At 37.9% G+C, this 18787-nt stretch overlaps 1 protein-coding gene across 4 annotated transcripts in view; it reads left to right on the top strand.

The window, feature by feature from the left end:
• The first annotated feature begins 1679 nt into the window (after nt 1–1679).
• INTU (inturned planar cell polarity protein) overlaps nt 1680–18787 on the top strand; it is a 95339-nt gene continuing 78231 nt past the window's right edge. For 2 of the 4 annotated variants that reach the window (XM_003927719.4, XM_074396929.1), the window contains exon 1: nt 15928–16193. In XM_003927719.4, coding sequence (XP_003927768.1) covers nt 16048–16193 — 146 coding nt within the window. In that variant the 5' untranslated portion in view covers nt 15928–16047. Of the gene's footprint in view, nt 1824–15926; nt 16194–18787 lie in introns of those variants that run through there. The other 2 variants (XM_074396928.1, XM_074396926.1) reach the window with 2 other exon arrangements.

Below are 18787 nucleotides of genomic sequence, written 5' to 3'. Positions count from 1 at the left end.
TAAAATCATTCATAATTTTACTTACAGATATAATCATTTTAAGATTAAGTGCATATCCTTCCAATTTCCCAATTTTTACATAGCAACACAAAACTGAATATACACTTTTATCTCCTGAATATTTACTAAAGTTTAAATCATAAATATTTTCTTATGCCATTAAGCACTGTATTTAAACTTCCTTTTAATAAACATATGTTAGATAATTGTATGAATGAACTTTAACCTATGTAGCTAGTTACTCTAATTTTGGACATATATACCTTTCTTCTTCTTCTTCTTTTTTTTTTTTTTTTTGCTATAATAATGTACTGCAATGAACATCATGACCCTCATTTTTTATCATTTTCTTGAGATTAATTTTTGAATCAAAAGATATTAACATTTTCAGATTCTTGATGCAGTAGACTCAAAAACACATAGACCAGGGGTAAGGCACCTTATTGAAAACAGAGGAATTAAGTAAAGGTCAATATGCTAAGAGATGGCCTCCATCATTCACCGTCTTAACCCACTTGGAAGCCAGGAAGACATTCCTGATTGGAGAAATGGACTCAAGAGAAAAGATCTGCAGATAATGACATTTAGAGGTCCTACAGTGAGTGGCCAAGTCCCGGCTAACTACCCTAAAGTTTAAAATTAATCTATTACCATTTGTCATTTGTAATCTATAACCTATGGGAGCTCACATTTTAAGCCACTACGCTCCAGTTTCTCTGTTTATTCTCCTTTAGTGGTTCCCCTTATCATTCTGGCCAGTTCTGAGTTGAGAACAGTCTAGAGTGAGAAGTCACACATGCATCATTTTTCCTACGATGCGAAAAGCACAGGCCACAGAACAGTCCACTGAAATATTTAATTCCCTAGAGTAGAGACTGTCTCCTGGGGCCAAGGATATTTTAAAGCAAATAAATCTCCTACCTCCCGCCCCCGCGAAGAGAATAGAATCACAGTAGACAAGTCAGAATCCACCTTTTATTCATTCTTGTAGCTCCAAGGACTAGAACTCAGCCTGGCACATAGCAGGTGATAATACACGTTTGGATGGGTGAATTAATGTATATGCCTTCTTTAGGCTGAATTCAACTTCCCATTAAGCACAGAGAACTAACTTGCCTCTGTTCCCCACTCATTTTCGTGTCTTCCACAGAGCAGCCAAAGCCTCAGAGACCCTTGAGAGTTTCCTCCACTCCTCCCAGGTTTGTGGCCTTGGAAGCTGCAGGTGGTGGCCTCCTTCACTGGGGGCGGCGCCTGGACGCCGGTGTCCCTGGCCGAGGCGGCCTCGCTGTCCTGGAAGGGAGGGTGAAGAGCTGCATCCCGCACTAGGCGGCGAAAGAGCGCAGCGCCTGGCGACCGGGTCCCGAGGTGCTCGACGGCTCGCCCCCAGCGCCGGAGACCGGCTGTGTGGTTGGGCCAGTGGAAGAGACCAGGGAAACCCAGACGTGGAAGAGGGGACAGCCTGGACTTCGCGACCCCTGGCAGGGTGGCGGCCCACTGAGCGCCCACCTGTCCCGGACCCCCACAGCGAGGAGTGGCCGCTCCGCCCGCCGGTGCGCGGGGCTCCGAGACCCGCTGGGGAGCACGCGGGCGAAGGAGGGGCCGCCGTAGCGGACACCGCCGCCTTCACCCATCGGCTTCCGCGCGTCGGAGCCTGGCAGCTCCAGGTTCCCCGCGGCGCCGGGGCTGAGACCCGGGTGACCTGACGTCCGCCCCGGCAGCGAGTCACCAGTGGGCATGTTTCAGGTGGGCAGGTCCAGCATCCCCAAACCTGCCCCCCGCAGCCTGGAGGACCTGGACTCCGTGCAGCGCGTGCTGTTACACAGGTCAGTGCAGGGCCCCGGGGCGCGGGGCAAGACCGCCCTCCTGTCCCGGGGATGACGGCCGGGGAGGGGCGGCTTTTCTTTCTGGGGTCTTTCGGGAAGCATCCGATTTGGGATTCTCCTTAGTGCGGCACCGGCCGCGGAGAGCCGTTGGGACTTGCTCCCCACCCTTTCCAGAATCGGGTGCCAGTGATCCACCGGGTCCCGCCGCCGAGAGTGGTCCCGCGCGGTCCGGGTCACCCATCTCCTCCGCAAAGCGCTACCTTATGAACAAGAGAAAGAAACATAAAGCGAAGCTGTCCCTTAAACACCTCCTGGCCTCCTCCAGGAAGCTGAGAGTTTTGTTTAAACTTTAGTTGTGACTGGAATTGAAAAGAGCTGCTTTTTTAACAGATCTAATTCTACCCCACCCCCTCCCACACACGCGCGCGCATGCGCTCGCGCCCACACACCACCAACTACACAAAAGAAATTTAAGAGTTTCTCTAGGAAGAATGAGAACCCCAACTTTCCGTAAGCTGCCTGTGCATTAATTTTAACTACTGATACTTTGGTCCAACCTTATCCTTTATGCAAAATAGACTAACAAATATTAAATCCCATGGTTGTAGTGATGGGTTTATAGAAGAGAAAAAAATAGTCCACTTGAAGAGCAAATTGTCTTTCAATTTTAAGAAAGGATGGATGAAATGCCAGGCAGTTAATGCTGCTTTAGCTCAAGGAAGGCCTGGCCTTCACAAGACGCTGTAGGAGAAAAAAAAACTCTTTTAGAAATATAGCTAAAGTATCTCTTGAATACATTTGTGGCGAGAAAGATGAAGTGGCGCTTAGTAAGTATCTGTCAGGGGGAGGTTTATGTGAGCCCTCTCATCTGTAAACGTTTCAAGTGACCCTTTTAAGTCTTTGTACAAAACCATATGAGCTGTAGAAATCCTGTTTTATTGGAAGTGTGAGTAAAAAAAGAAAGACTAGGCAAGGGAGAAACCGGGTGTCTGCAATTTCAGAGCTGTCTTCTGAAACCTGCAATTTTCTGCAGTTGGTTTTCTCCAACCCCCAAAGAGCCCCTGCCATATAAAATACAAATATTATTAAATGAGAGGTGAAAAGGGTATTCTGCTAAATTCCCAAAGACAATTCCGTCTGCATTTGATAAAATTACAGTCCAGGAATAAATCCCAAGAAGCATTAACTAAAAACTCATTCACAGCATGACTTTGGTAAAACCGGGAGGGGTGCTAATTTTAAAAGCTTAAGACCTTGCTGCAACAGAATTTCTTCATATTTCTCATGTTTCAAATGGCAAGTGCCAAAAAATTTCAAACTGACGAACGCTTTAGGGTTTCAGATCCAAAGCACAAACCTATCCGAATGAACCAGGCAAACGAGTATGTCTAAGCTATAGTCATCAAGACTGAGATAATTATTTCGGAAGTAGTGGAATATTTCTAGAATAAATCTACTCAGTATTAGAATGAAAAGCTACTTTATCTGAATTACAAATAACTGCTCCCATATGCCAAAGGAACCAATGGAATCTGGAACTATAAATGTGTTTGTCAGTATCATGGCTAACTGCTTTCTTTTCAACATTAAACAAAAATCTTTTTGCTACTACAATGCATTACTCTTATTAGTGGTTATTTATTATTTAATGTTTTCAAACACACATTTAAAAAGCTTAGACATCTGAGAGGTTTCTCTTTCATTTAATGAAGGTGTATTTCACCCAAGCTCACATCTAATCAAGTATCTTTTGCTTGTATATATACAGATTTGTTTACACATAATGTTATAGAAATTAGGGAGATTTGATAACCCTTAAATCATACTTGTACTTATCATAGTTCTCATGAACTCTATCAATGTTTGGCCTATTTAAAAAATATTACTGTTACAAAATTTTTATGTTTTTCCTTTAAAACATCCATTGTAAATCATCCACAAAATTTTGGCAATTGCATTAAAAAGACTAGTAGCCATGGGCCATAGAAAATTCATAGACAAGATAAAATAGCAGACGATTCTATTTTATTTTAACATATTACTTTAAAGGGTAAGTTTTCTGAGTGTGTACTTGTATGTTTTCCATCGGTTTTTAAAATGTGAAGCATTAAATTGCTGTGCTTTTGAAAAAGATACTTCAGCCAAACCAAAACTGAAGCAAAGCTGCAAACTTTTCTCTGCATGAGGTGCTAACTTCAAAATGTCAATACTAAAATAACAATAGCTCAGCAAAATACATTTAGCTATTCTGGTTTTTGAAAAAAGTTACACATAGGTTGTCTGAGTCAAGGAAAAGCATCAGTATTGCATTTCTCAGTTACTTTTGCTGAAGTAAGTTATTTTTGTGTCATCTTGATTATAAGAAATAACCAAACCATCATATTAACACTCAGTATTTTGCAAATTTTTTTTGCAAACATATGCACAAGCCTATTGCAAATTAATCATTTCCTTGGAGTCCTATTTCTTCTGTTGCAAAGTAGTTGTGTGACTTGGCAAGACTTTTAACTTATTTGTATTTTTCCCTGTTCTTTCTGTAATATAAAGGAATAATACCCACCTGATAAGGTGTTGCTGTGAATTTCTGATGATGTGGAAGTGCTCTATAAAACTAAAGTTCTGTCAAGTATAAGGGATTATGTTAACAACAGTTCTATTTAAAAAAAAAAAAAAAAAAACTATAACAAAACACAAAAGGATAGCTATTCCTAAAGGTTCTGAGAAGATTCAGCCAAGTGACTTTGCCCAAGGCCCAACAGCTAATGAATGGTGCTGGTCCAGGCTAGAGTGCTGGTTTTTTGGCACCTAAGCCAGTGGAGAGAGTGAACTAGAGGTGAGTCTCAAAATTTTTGATGACCCAAATTTGATACTCTTGCCAAAGGTGAAAATATGCATATTTAAAATACTGCAACTATCAACAATTCTCATGGGGTATACCCAATTAAGTAATATTTCTGTTAATAAAAGAGTATGTAATATATTTTTAAGATCCGAAAATAAAAATTACAATGAATAATTATAAAACCAAAAGTTTTTGAAAATATATAGTACACGCTGCTCTATTTCTTAAGGTCTAAGGCATTAGATTTCAAGGGTTATCTCATTTGATTTTCAGCAACCCTATATAGTAGGCAGAGATTATTATTGTTGCCTTCAGATGAGAAACTTTGTCTACTTTCACTTGGTTATTGGTGCCAAATTCAGGATGAGAGCTTGGATCCCGTGACTGGAGAATGCATGGCACTTACAGATTATCCAGTATTTTTAGAGTCAAGGGCAAATTATTGTAGGATTCAACAGTGCTGTTAATTTTTTTTTAGGTGCTACTTAGGGTATTTGGCACTCACTTATAAACTGTGGTTTTTTGGTAATTCTCATGTCTGCCTTTTGTTTTCTACTTTCCTCTTCATCAGCAGATTGTCAGCCATCAACAATTTCCAGGGTTGTTGTATTCCTGTTTTAACGGGGCCTTCTTTCCTTCTGATTGGCAGCTATTGATCTATAGTGGTAAAACAGTTTGCCAAATTTGTTATAATTTGTAAATGAAGATATAAAATGGAAATAAATAGGAGTAAATGAATTGGGTTTTGGTCTTGAGCTTTGGGCCATCTATTTCGGTTTTGCTTGTGCTTCTGGATTCTCATCTGTACTCCATTACTATTCGAATGTGGAATATATGATCTGATTGCAGGTAAGTTCCATGCATTTTAACAAGTAATTCAACTTTTATAGAAGATAATGAGAATTTTAAGCCATAATGCAATTCTGTACATTTAGGACTGCTGAAATGTTATTTTGATATATTTTAACTCTATCTGAAATTTGAAATCTTCTGCATAATAAAGTCTCAGTTTCTAAAATGCTATTTTGTTGGTCTATCAAGTTATTTATTCATATTTTAAAAATAATTGTGGTTGTCATTATTACAACATAGTCCATAAAGTATTATCATTTCTGTGTCCACAATTAAGGCAATATTAATGAGTTTATAACAAAACTCTTACATAATTTTTACCTCGTAGTTTAAATTTTTTTAATGAATATGACCTCATGTGGCCCTATTTTCATTTACTTCTCATTGCTAGCCTTCTATTACTACTAGAGAAAGAGTTCCTGAACCTGCTAATGATACTAAATATTTAATTGTGTCCTTATCTGGTGTATTTTATGTCGGAATTGTATTGCTTGCCTAATCAAGATGGTAATCTATGGAAGTAAGAATGTTATGTCTCATATGCATTATATTAAATCTATTTGGGCTTCAAAAGATGGCTGGTCATTTTGTAGTGGAAAAGAGAAAATAAAAATATCCCCCAGTCTAAATCTTTTAAGTCTTCTTACAGTTGCTAATTAGGAAAGAGAATATTCATATAAAGACCCTGAAAATGGCATCCTCTTCCTTTCCTTTCTTCATCCTTTCCAATATATCTAAGCTTATTAAATATTAGTGAGGTGAGTAGAAATATGATACGTAAATTTAGAAATAGGACTAATTGATACTACAACGTGAAAATTATAATAAGGATAAAAATGATTGCTATAATTTCTTCCTTGATGAAAGATCAAGCAAGGTGGTGAATTTTGTTGTTGCTCAGTTTAATCCATTAAACTAACACATGGAAGTAAATTAGCCAAGGACGTTGACGTAACTCATGACATAGCAAAGTTCCTAGAAGATACATTTTCATTTGGCATTTTTTGCTTCACTTCGATCTTGTGACAGATGAAAGACTGAAGAGAAAAAGAAAAAGATCCAGTCAGGTTCTCCAGGAGATTGTCATTGGTGGCAATGATAGATGTATTCCTATATAATTTAGGTATAAGACGGACTGTTATTAGTTTTAACAGAATTTTACGGCATAGATTATGAGGAAAGAGTAGAAAAAGGAATTCTTACTGAGGTAGGAGATGTGCCCGGGAAGGTTTTTGGGAAAAGGTGCTATTTGAATTGGATCTTGAAGAAAGATGTAGTATTTCAGCAAATGAATTTTCGAAAAGTATCATTCCACAATAAGAGAACTGTGTGAGTAAATAAGATAAAATAGCTGCTTTGTCGACGCTTTGTGTGCTTGGCATTTTGCATGCATTAACTCATTAGATTCCAAACAGTCCTATGAAGTACCATTATCTGAAATTACAGATAAGGAAAGTGAAGCTTGTAGAGGTCATTTGCTCAAGGTTATTTGAATGATGGATTCTGGAGCAGGGAGAGAGGTCTGTCTGCCAGGCTCAAATTCAGGGGGTGGAAGTGAGTTCCTGCCTATTCAGAGAATGACCAGTGGGTCTGTATGCATAAAGCACAGAACTGAGGGAAAGTCTAGGGCAGTTTCCCAAGTTTGCTGAATCACTGGGGGCACTAATTTAAAAGAGAGATTTCCAGGCTCCTCCCCTGGAGATTCTGATCCTATTGATGTAGACCAGGGCCTCAAAATCTCTATAACAAGCTCCAGTTGATTCTTTTGAATAGGCAAGTTGATCAGCTTGATTAACTTAAGATGTAACATGGAATAAAGCATTTAATTCTGAATTGGTGTTCAGTTGTTTGTAGAATTGGAGAAAAAAATTGAAAAGAAGCTACATAGGTTGGACTTTATTCAAGGAGATGTTATGCAAGGTTTATGAGGCAGGGTATGAAATTATTAGATGCTTACCAAAAAATGGAGGAAAAATTTGTAGAAAGAAAATGTGGTATTTTGCTAAAATTTGTAAATGTCCTTTATTTATTTATTTTATTTTTCACTTCCAATAAGTTGCTTTTAAAATAAGGAAAGATTAGCTTATTAAAGAGCTACCTAAAGCACTTTTTATTTTGGAATAGAATCTTAAATCATTTCTAATGTTTAAGATTGTGGTGAAAGTAAGCATGTATATTTTACCATGAAATTTAAAGTAATGATTCTAGTGACTCCAGCTTTTTAAAATAATACAGTTTCTCTGATTTTAAGTTAATACATTTTTCATTGGATCTTAATGCTAGTCGAAATATTTGCTTCCCTTCCTTCCTGTCTCCACTTTCTTCAAACTTCTGACCCCATTACTTCCTCCATCACTTTCAGCTGGCAAGATTGCAGCCTACTTACCAGACAATAAACACTATCACATGGAGACTGCCTCAGCTTCCTGCCTGAAACTGGCAAGTCACCATCCATATCAGCACCCTTCTTTGGCTCTTTTCCCTTAAGTTTTAGAGAAGAGGTGTCCAGGGAGGTCATATCCCTCCATCGGTGCCTTGGATGCTGTCTCCTCCTACTACCTCAAGGACCCCCTGTTACCAGAAAGGGGTTCCAATCCAGACGCCGAGAGAGAGTTATTGCCCCAAATTCTTTCTTACCCAAGAAAGAATTTGGGGCAAGTTCATAGAGTAAATTGAATGCAAGTTTATTAAGAAAGTAAAGTGAAAAAAGGGACTACTTCATAGGCAGAGCGGAAGCATGGGCTGCTTGATTGAGTATACTTATAGTTATTTCTTGATCAAGGGGTGAATTATCCTTGAGAAAGGGGTGGGCAATACCCAGAACTGAGGGTTCTTCCCTTTTTTAGAATATATAGGGTAACTTTCTCACATTGCCATGGCATTTGTAAACTGTCATGATGCTAATGGGAGTGTCTTTTAGCAACTAATGCTCATTATCCTCACTGTTCCCTATATGCTAATTATAATGACCAGAGGTCACTTTCACAGCCATCTTAGTTTTGGTAAGTTTTGGCCAACTTCTTTACTGCAGCCTGTTTTATCAGTAAGGTCTTTGTGACCTGTATCTTGTGCCAACCTCCTGTCTCATCCTGTGGCTAAGAATGCCTAACCTTCTGGGTATGCAGCCCAGTAGGTCTCAGGCTTATTTTACCCAGCCCCTATTCAAGATGGAGTTGCTCTGGTTCAAATGCCTCTAACACTCCTTTTACCCCTTTATGAACTCCTCTCCTGTTCTTCAACTTTGGTAACATATAGACCTCTTTTAAGGAAAAAAACTCTTGTGGATTTCCAGGGATGCCTTAAATTGTTTAATTATAATTTTTAAAAAAATGAGGTATAAAGTGTGTTTTATAGCTCCTGTATAAGATGAAAACAATTTTATGAATTAATACAAATAAATTACAACATTCAATAGCTGTTATAACACTATAAAAAGCACATTTAGAAATAATGCAACTAAAACCATAAAACCTAGGAAATTCAAATATACATAGTTTAATGTGACAACTACAACTAAACTTCAGCTTAAAAGCATAAGCTGCAAACTGCAGCTTGTCTGGCTGTGAAGGAGGTAAAATATACTCTCCTGGCATATTGACCATTTAGGTTGAATATACTTAAAAAACAGCAAGTGCCTTTGTGCTGTTTCTTAAAAGCAGCAGATGAAGCTCCCATGTGAAAGACACCTTCCCTATATTAGAAAAATGTAACATTCTTATTCTCAAGGGCATGAAGTGAAACCAAGAGAATTCTGTACAGACCTTGTTAAAATAACTTATCTTTTAAACTTCCCAATTCGGTTTAGTTACTTTGTCACAACTAACTATTCTTTGTCCAATCAAGTATATAAGTTAACTGACTTGAACTACTTCTTTGGGTCGTCACTTCTTTATAAGGGCTCCCCTGCCATGTAAAACTTGGATTCTAGAGCAGAGAGAGAGGCGTGCCTGCCAGGCTCAAATTCTCGAGGTGGGAGGGGGTTCCGGCCTATTCAGGAAATGGCCAGTGGGCCTGTATGCATGAATAACAGAACTCAGGGAAAATTTAGGGCAGTTTTTCAACTTTGCTGAATCACTGGGGGCACTTGTTTAAAATAGAGATTTCCAGGCCCCTCCCCTGGAGATTCTGATCCTGTTGATGTGGAGCAGGGCCTCAAAATCTGTTTAACAAGTTCCAGTTGCTTTTCTGTTGTTAATCTATTTTAGTAAGTTTAATTCTCAGGCCCAGCTGGGACCCTAAGAAGATGGAGGTAGAGTTTTTCTGTCCCTGCAACAGCTACAATCCAGATTCCTTTGAGTTCTCCAGACACCACTACTGGCCATGTGATGACTCATCTCCCAGTACTCTTTCTCTGTTGGAACCATGCCATAATAACAACATAAATTAATAATTTTTCTAAGAAATTTTTTATGGGACTGCATATACCACTTTGTTTTTTTCTGGGTAGTCCATTAGAATCTTGTATTTATTGTAATACTTATTACTATAATTACCCATTAGAGAATACCCAGCACCCACCTGTTGAGATCATAAAATAACGCTATATCCTTTTTTTACATGCTGCAACATGAACATTTTCCCCATGCTTTACTCTTTGAACACATTCTAGTTAAAATCATAATATTAATCACATTTTATATATATTTAACTTTTCCATTATTCAACATTTTAAGATTTTTTTCAGCTTTTCATGTTTACGAATTTTATAAATTTCCATCCTTTATTTTCTCAGGGTAGATCTCTAATAGTTGAATTACTGGGTTCTAAGGGAGGAAATTTCATGTAATGATTATTGATTTAGGTTCATTACTTGGTTGGCCTTTTGACTGCTAGCCATGTAATGATTAGAGATGCCTAACTTCCCCAAAGCTCAGTTTCCATATATTAATATAGAGAAAATATTTACTTTATAGTATGTGAATGCTCAGCATTGTATATGAATAAAGTACGTAAGCAGAGCGAAGGCTGACTCTCAATCAATGATATTATTTTTGTACTTAAAAAATACTTGATGAATAAAACAAGAAGGCAATATTAGAGAAAAAAAGAGTGAAAAGAAATGAACAAAGCCTCGAAGAAATGTGGGATTATGTGAAAAGACCTAATCTACGTTTGGTTCATGTACCTGAATGTGATGGGGAAAATGAAACCCAGTTAGAAAACACTCTTCAGGATATTATCCAGGAGAACATATCCAATCTAGCAAGTCAGGCCAACATTCAAATCCAGGAAATACAGAGACCACCACAAAGATATTCCTCAAGAAGAGCAACCCAAAGGCACATAATTGTCAGATTCACCAGGGTTGAACTGAAGGAAAAATGAAAAGGGCAGCCAGAGAGAAAGGCCGAGTTATCCACAAAGGGAAGCCATCAGACTCACAGCAGAAAACTTTGGCAGAAACTCTATAAGCTAGAAGAGACTAGGGGCCAATATTCAATCAACATCCTTAAAGAAAAGAACTTTCAACCCAGAATTTCATATCCAGCCAAACTAAGCTTCATAAGTAAAGGATAAATAAAATCCTTTATGGACAAGCAGTTGCTGAGAGATTTCGTCACCACCAGACCTGTCTTACAAGGGCTCCTGAAGAAAGTGCTAAACATGGAAAGGAACAACAAGTACCAGCCACTGCAATAACATACCAAATGGTAAAGACCATCGACACAATGAAGAAACTGCAACTAACAGGCAAAACAACCAGCTAGTATCAAAAAGGCAGGATCAGATTCACACATAACAATATTAACCTTAAATGTATATGGGCTAAATGCCCCAATAAAAAGACATAGACTGGCAAGTTTGTTAAAGAGTCGAGACCCATCGGTGTGCTGTATTCAGAAAACCCATCTCACATGCAAAGACACATATAGACTCAAAATACAGGAATGAAGGAAGATTTACCAAGCAAATGGTGAGCAAAAAAAAAGCAAGGGATGCAATCCTAGTCTCTAATAAAACAGACTTTAAACCAACAAAGATCAAAAGAGACAAAGAAGGGAATTACATAATGGTAAAGGGATCAATGCAACAAGCAGAGCTAACTATTCTAAATATATATGCACCTAATACAGCAGCACCCATATACATAAAGCAAGTTCTTAATGACCTATAAAGAGACTTAGACTCCCACACATAATAATGGGAGACTTTAATACTCCACTTTCAATATTAGACAGATCAATGAGACAGACAATTAACAAAGATATACAAGACTTGAACTCAAATCTGGACCAAACGGACCTAATAGACATCTACAGAACTCTCCACTCCAAATCCACAGAATATACATTCTTCTCAGCACCACATCACACTTACTCTAAAATTGATCACATAATTGTAAGTAAATCACTCCTCAGCAAACGCAAAAGAATGGAAATCATAACAACCAGTCTCTCAGACCACCGTGCAATCAAATAAGAACTCAGGATTAAGAAACTCTCCCAAAACCACACAACTACATGGAAACCAAACAACCTGTTCCTGAATGACTACTGGATAAATGATAAAATGAAGGCAGAAATAAAGATGTTCTTAGAAACCAATGAGAACGAAGACGTAGTGTACCAGAATCTCTGGAACACATTTAAAGCAGTGTCTAGAGGGAAATATTTAACACTAAATGCCCACATGAGAAGCGAGGAAAGATCTAAAATTGACACTCTATCATCACAATTAAAAGAACTAAAGGAGCAAGATGAAACAAACTCAAAAGCTACCAGAAGACAAGAAATAAATAAGATTAGAGCAAAACTGAAGGAGATAAAGACACACTAAAACCTTCAAAAAATCAATGATTCAGTAGCTGGTTTTTTGAAAAGGTCAACAAAACAGATAGACTAATAAAAAAGAAAAGAGAGAAGAATCAAACAGATGCAATGAAAAATGACAAAGGGGATATAACTACTGATTCCACAGAAATACAAACTATTGTCAGAGATTACTACAAACACCTCTATGCACATAAACCAATAAATCTACAAGAAACTGATAAATTCCTGGACACTTACATCCTCCCAAGACTAAACCAGGAAGAAGTTGAATCCCTGATTAGAGAATAACAAGGTCTGAAGTTGAGGGAGCAATTAATAGCTTATCAACCAAAAAAAGACAAGGACCAGATTGGTTTATAGCTGAATTCTACCAGAGGTACAAAGAGGAGCTGGTACCATTCCTTCTGAAACTATTCCAAGCAATAGTAAAAGAGGGTATCCTTCCTAACTCACGGTAGGAAACCAGTATCATCCTGATACCAAAATCTGGAAGAGACGCAACTAAAAAGAATATTTCAGGCCAATATCCATGATGAACATTGATGCAAAAATCTTCAATACAATACTGGCAAACTAAATCCAACAGCACATCAGAAAGCTTATCCAACACAATCAAGTCAGCTTCATCCCAGGGATGCAAGGCTGGTTCAACATACACAAATCTATAAATGTAATCCATCACATAAACTGAACCAAAGTCAAAAGCCACATGGTTATCTCAATTGATGCAGAAAAGGCCTTCAACAAAATTCAACAGCCCTTTATGCTAAAAATTCTCAAGAAACTAGGTACTGATGGAACGTATCTCAAAATAATAAAAGCTATTTATGACAAACCCACATCCAATATCATATTGAATGACAAAAACCGGAAGCATTCTCTTTGAAAACTGGCACCAGACAAGGGTGCCCTCTCTCACCACTCCTATTCAACATCGTATTGAAAGTTCTGGCCAGAGCAATCAGGCAAGAAAAAGAAATAAAGGGTATTCAATTACGAAGAGAGGAAGTCAAATTGTCTCTATTTGCAGATGACATGATTGTATATTTAGAAGACCCCATTGTCTCAGCCCAAAATCTCCTTAAGATGATAAGTAACTTCAGCAAAGTCTCAGCATACAAAATCAATGTGCAAAAATCACAAGCATTTCTATAAACCAATAACAGACAGAGAGCCAAATTATGAGCGAACTGCCATTCACAATTGCTACAAAGAGAATAAAATACCTAGGAATACAACTAACAAGGGATGTGAAGAACCTCTTCAGGAAGAACCACAGACCACTGCTCAAGGAAATAAGAGAGGACACAAACAGATGGAAAAACATTCCATGCTCATGGTTAGGAAGAATCAATATTGCAAAAATGGCCATACTGCCCAAAGTAATTTATAGATTCAATGCTATTTCCATCAAACTACCATTGACCTTCTTCACAGAACTGGAAAAAACCACCTCAAACTTCATATGGAACCAAAAAAGAGCCCGCATAGCCAAGACAATCCTAAGCAAAAGGAACAAAGCTAGAGGCATCACGCTACCTGACTTCAAACTATACCACAAGGCTACAGTAATCAAAACAGCATGGTACTGGTACCAAAACAGAGATATAGACCAATGGAACAGAACAAAGGCCTCAGAAGTAATGCCACACACCTACAATCATCTGATCTTTGACAAACCTGACAAAAACAAGCAATGGAGAAAGGATTCCCTGTTTAATAAATGGTGTTGGGAAAACTGGCTAGCCATGTGCAGAAAGCTGAATCTGGACCCCTTCCTTACACCTTATACAAAAATTAAACTCCAGATGGATTCAAGATTTAAACATGAGGCCTAACACCATAAAACCCCTAGAAGAAAACCTAGGCAATACCATTCAGGATGTAGGCAAGGCAAGGACTTCATGACTAAAACACCAAAAGCAATGGCAACAAAAGCCAAAATAGACAAATGGAATCTAATTAAACTTAAGAGCTTCTGCACAGCAAAAGAAACAATCATTAGAGTGAACTGGCAACCAAAAGAATGGGAAAAAGTTTTTACAATCTACCTATCTGACAAAGTGTTAATATCCAGAATCTACAAAGAACTTAAACAAATTTATAGGAACAAAACAAACAACACCATCAAAAAGTGGACAAAGGATATGAACAGACACTTCTCAAAATAAGACATACATGAATGAAGCCAACAAACATATGAAAAAATGCTTATCATCAGTGGTCATTAGAGAAATGTAAATCAAAACCACATTGAGATACGATCTCACACCAGTTAGAATGGTGATTATTTGAAAATCTGGAGACAACAGATGCTAGAGAGGATGTGGAGAAATAGGAATGCTTTTATACTGTTGGTGGGAGTGTAAATTAGGCAACCATTGTGGATGACAGTGTGATGATTCCTCAAGGATCCAGAAATAGAAATACCATTTGATCCAGCAATCCCATAACTGGGTATATACCAAAGGATTATAAATTGATCTGTTATAAAGACACATGCACATGTATGTTCATTGTGGCACTGTTTACAATAGCAAAGACTTGAAACCAACCCAAATGCCCATCAATGATAGACCAGAGAAAGAAAATGTGGCACATATTAAAAAAAAAACCATGGAATACTATGCAGCCCTAAAAAAGGATGAGTTCATGTCCTTTGCAGGGACATGGATGAAGCTAGAAACCATCATTCTCCACAAGCTAACACAAGAACAGAAAAACAAACACTGCATGTTCTCACTCATAAGTGGATGTTGAACAGTGAGAACACATGGACACAGGGAGGGGAACATCACACACTGGGGCCTGTTGGGGTGTGGGGGGCTACAGGAGGGATAGCAGGGTGTGGTGGGGTTGGGGAAGTATAACATTAGGAGAAATACCTAATGTTGGAGATAGGGGGATGGATGTAGCAAACCACCATGACATGTGTATACCTATGTAACAATCCTGCACTATCTGCACATGTACCCCAGAATTTAAAGTATAACTTAAAAAAATACTTGATGTAGGTATTAATAAATGACAGGTAGATTTTACCAGTTTACCCTTCCAACTTTAGTAATGAGAACACAATTAGATTATAAAATTTTGAGTTAGAAAATTAACATGAAATTGATTTCACAGTATTGCCGCTCATTTGTGACACTCTACAATACACACTTGGGAAAACTGTGAAAATTTGCAATTGGGAAACAATATAAAACCAATATGAAAATCAAAGAAACAATGGAGCGAATTTACATTAACACCTAGATGGCATTGCTTAAAAGCCTTTATTACTTGCATGGATGAGGCCCTAAGGAAAGGTTAAAATGCGGTTTCCTTCACCTGGAAGGAAATCCAGGCTGACCAACAGCTGTTAGGCATTAGAAACACAGAACAAAGAGCAAACGGAATCCAGCCCTGGAAGAAAAAGGGGAAAACCCAGGGGATCTCCGCCTGTTTTAACAAGTTATGCTGCTCCAAGGAAGAGCATTCTGGGGAGCATAAGCGGTGAAGTTTTAGCTCTTCCTTTTCTTCGTAATGAGACGCCCTCCTCGAATTTTCAGCTCACCGGCTGCTTTCAATCCCCCTTGTTTTGCCTGGGAAGCTTCTTCATCTCCTTGGCAACCCGAGCTACCACCAATAGCAGCTAAGAGTTGGTGGTCACGTGGCCTCTGTCCCTTTCCCAGGCAGAGGCAACATGGCGGTTTCAGCAAGCTGCAGCTGCGAGATTTGAATTATTCTACTCGTAGCGGTTGAATCCCTGAGGATGGCCGCTGTGGCTTCGTGCGATTCGCCTCGGAGCCCAGACGAGTTCCCTGGAAACCCCTCTTCACAAGAAGAAGATGAGGGCTGTGATTCTGAAGATCGGGTCAGCGACTCGGGTTCATATTCCTCAGCGAGTAGCGATGATGAGTAAGGTTCTCAAAGAGGGACAATTAAGTCCATCCCTTCGATCCAGAGAATATACACGTGGTCTGGGGAAACTGCAAGGATTTTGGCGTGGTTGGAATCGAGTGACTGAGGTTCTATAATAAGTGAGATTTAATTGCACCACGTTCCGTTGTATGGTGGTGTAAGGAGAAATGAGGATGCCAGTCTTTGCTACTATAGGTTTTTTAAAAATGATTCTTAGATGAGGAGAATCTCCTCTTTCTGGTCTTGGGGTCTGTCTAGGCCATAGGAGGATGTATCTGTAACAGGGTTCAAAAACTCTGTTCCGATTGCAGTGTCATCTTGCTCCTTTGGTGTGATCTTTGTGACTTAATCTCATTAGTATTTGAAGTGGAGAGACACCCCACTTTATAAAACAACTGTTTTATAAGGCAGTTGTTTACGCAGATTTTTTTCTGTTATGGAAACGAATAGCTATATAACAGAAAGAATGCCCACCCATAGTCTCACCATCAAGGACAACCTCTCAGCACTTCTGGATATTTCTGCTATATTTTCCTATGCATTTCCATGGTTTTCTTGTTTTCCATTTTACGTTATAATTTAATTTTTAAAAATACTGATACCTAAAGGTTTTCACCTTTTTTATTACTAATGCCATGAAGAGGTTATTTTGATTCCCAGTACTCAGTGCTACATCATTTTTAAGAAAATCTATCGCTTACTACTATGGATTAAGAATTAGAAAAGTCAATTAGCAGTAGTAGCTTGAAGTGAGTGACTAATGGTGAAAAGGTTTTGATGCCAAAATGTCAACTAACCCAGTAATGGACAACCATATCTGGGCAGTTTTAGGATGACATTTTATGTGTATTTAGGAACAACAGTTAACAAATAATTTATGTGTGTGTAGAAGTAACAGTTATTTGGCAATTGTTTTTACCTACCAGTATATTAAAGATTTTTATTATTGTCTTTAAAAGTATGGTGGAGAAACCTCCTTAATATATTCTTGAAGACTTCAAACAAATTTTAAAATATCATAGTTTTTTTGTAATCTATGGGCATTTAAAAAATAATTTTAAAATTCATGGTTATTACACAACACTGCTGGAAAGAAATAGGAATTACAAAGAACCTTATTTGGCCTTGGTATGTGAAACCATAGGCAGTTGAAACCATAGACATAGACACTGTACACTGTCTATGGTTTCACATACTGAGGCCAAATAAGAGTAAAACTTTAATCAAGTTTTACTCTTGGCTTCTCCAATTTTAGAGTCACATACTTTTAGCCCAGAGGGAATCTGTAATTCCTATGTGGTTGCACAGCTGAGTATTGTCAGTGTGAGAATTCAAGATGCCTGATATTTAATGGGCCACCATGACTCTGATGGGATTAAAATAGTGATCTTTGTTTCCTAGGAAATGACCAATCTGAAGATCTTGTGATAGGAAAACTTGTCACTTCAAAGTATTTCGTTATTCAAAATATATGTATATATGTGTTATATTTTAGCTTTTAAAAAAATATCATTAAGCTTTTCATGTTACTACTAATCAGGCCAAATACTCTAGTGTGTTTATCCTTTTCATAATAAAAATGTAGCAAATTCCTATCATAAGGTGTTTTGCTGGTCTGTATTTCAAGTCCTACCAAGTTTCAGATTTTAAGTCTGTCAGTTCTTGATTTGTAGAACATAAGGATTAATTTGCTGACCTTATGAGAAAGGCTTATGTTCTGTTCTTCCCTTATGGTGTTAGATGTTTAGTTTTCTAAGCTACAGTCATCATTAAAAGAAGTAGCCTTCCCAACTTGTACAGAACCGCTCTTTAATCAAAGGCACAGGAATGCCAATCTTAGTCTTTCTCATCAAAGTAATGACATGAATTTCCTATTGTATTTCATGGACTACATGAAGCTTATTAAGGAGGTTGTACTACATATTGATTCACATAAAATATCCTAAATTTTCAAGGTTTTAGTTAGTTATCTGCATGAGTATTTTGGGAATATACTGTTTCATACATGCTTTATACCTGAGCTGCATGTGATTGTCAATATGGAATTTAAAAGTTTATCATCTGTGAGATGAAATTACATTATGGTAAATTCTGGTAGAGTTCTTGTAATAGGTTTGTTTTAGGTTTGTTAAAGAATAAGAGGTTATATTGCTGCAGTATGTCTTAAGTTGGCACATGGGTATGTCCCCTGGGAGACCTCAGAGATAATATTGGTGGGTTGGTTGGGTTGAGGGAGTCATTAGCACATTTTAGTATTAAGATAATGGAAATCATACATTCACATGCAGCAATGCCAAGTTACTAGGTAACATGCCTAGTTCATGTTACCCAGAAGTTGTCAATTTTATGACTTGGATTTTTCATTTTTCAAAGTGAATTTTTTGTTGTTGTTATGTCAATTTAAAAACTGGCTGATAGAGAGAAACAGGAATACTGTAATTTTAAATGACATAAATTAGCTGTTACAAGCAAGGAAATCTCTACCTAAAACACGAGGATTGGCTGGAAAAGAAGGGAGATATTTCCTTTAAATTTTTTTCTGGGACTTTAAAAATAGCTTCATTGGAGGATAGTTAATATACAAAAAAACT

Source organism: Saimiri boliviensis, chromosome 3, assembly GCF_048565385.1.
Source record: "Saimiri boliviensis isolate mSaiBol1 chromosome 3, mSaiBol1.pri, whole genome shotgun sequence".
NCBI classification, from domain to species: domain Eukaryota; kingdom Metazoa; phylum Chordata; class Mammalia; order Primates; family Cebidae; genus Saimiri; species Saimiri boliviensis.
Note: the sequence above shows the minus strand (reverse complement) of the source record. Positions and strands in the feature narration are given on the sequence as shown.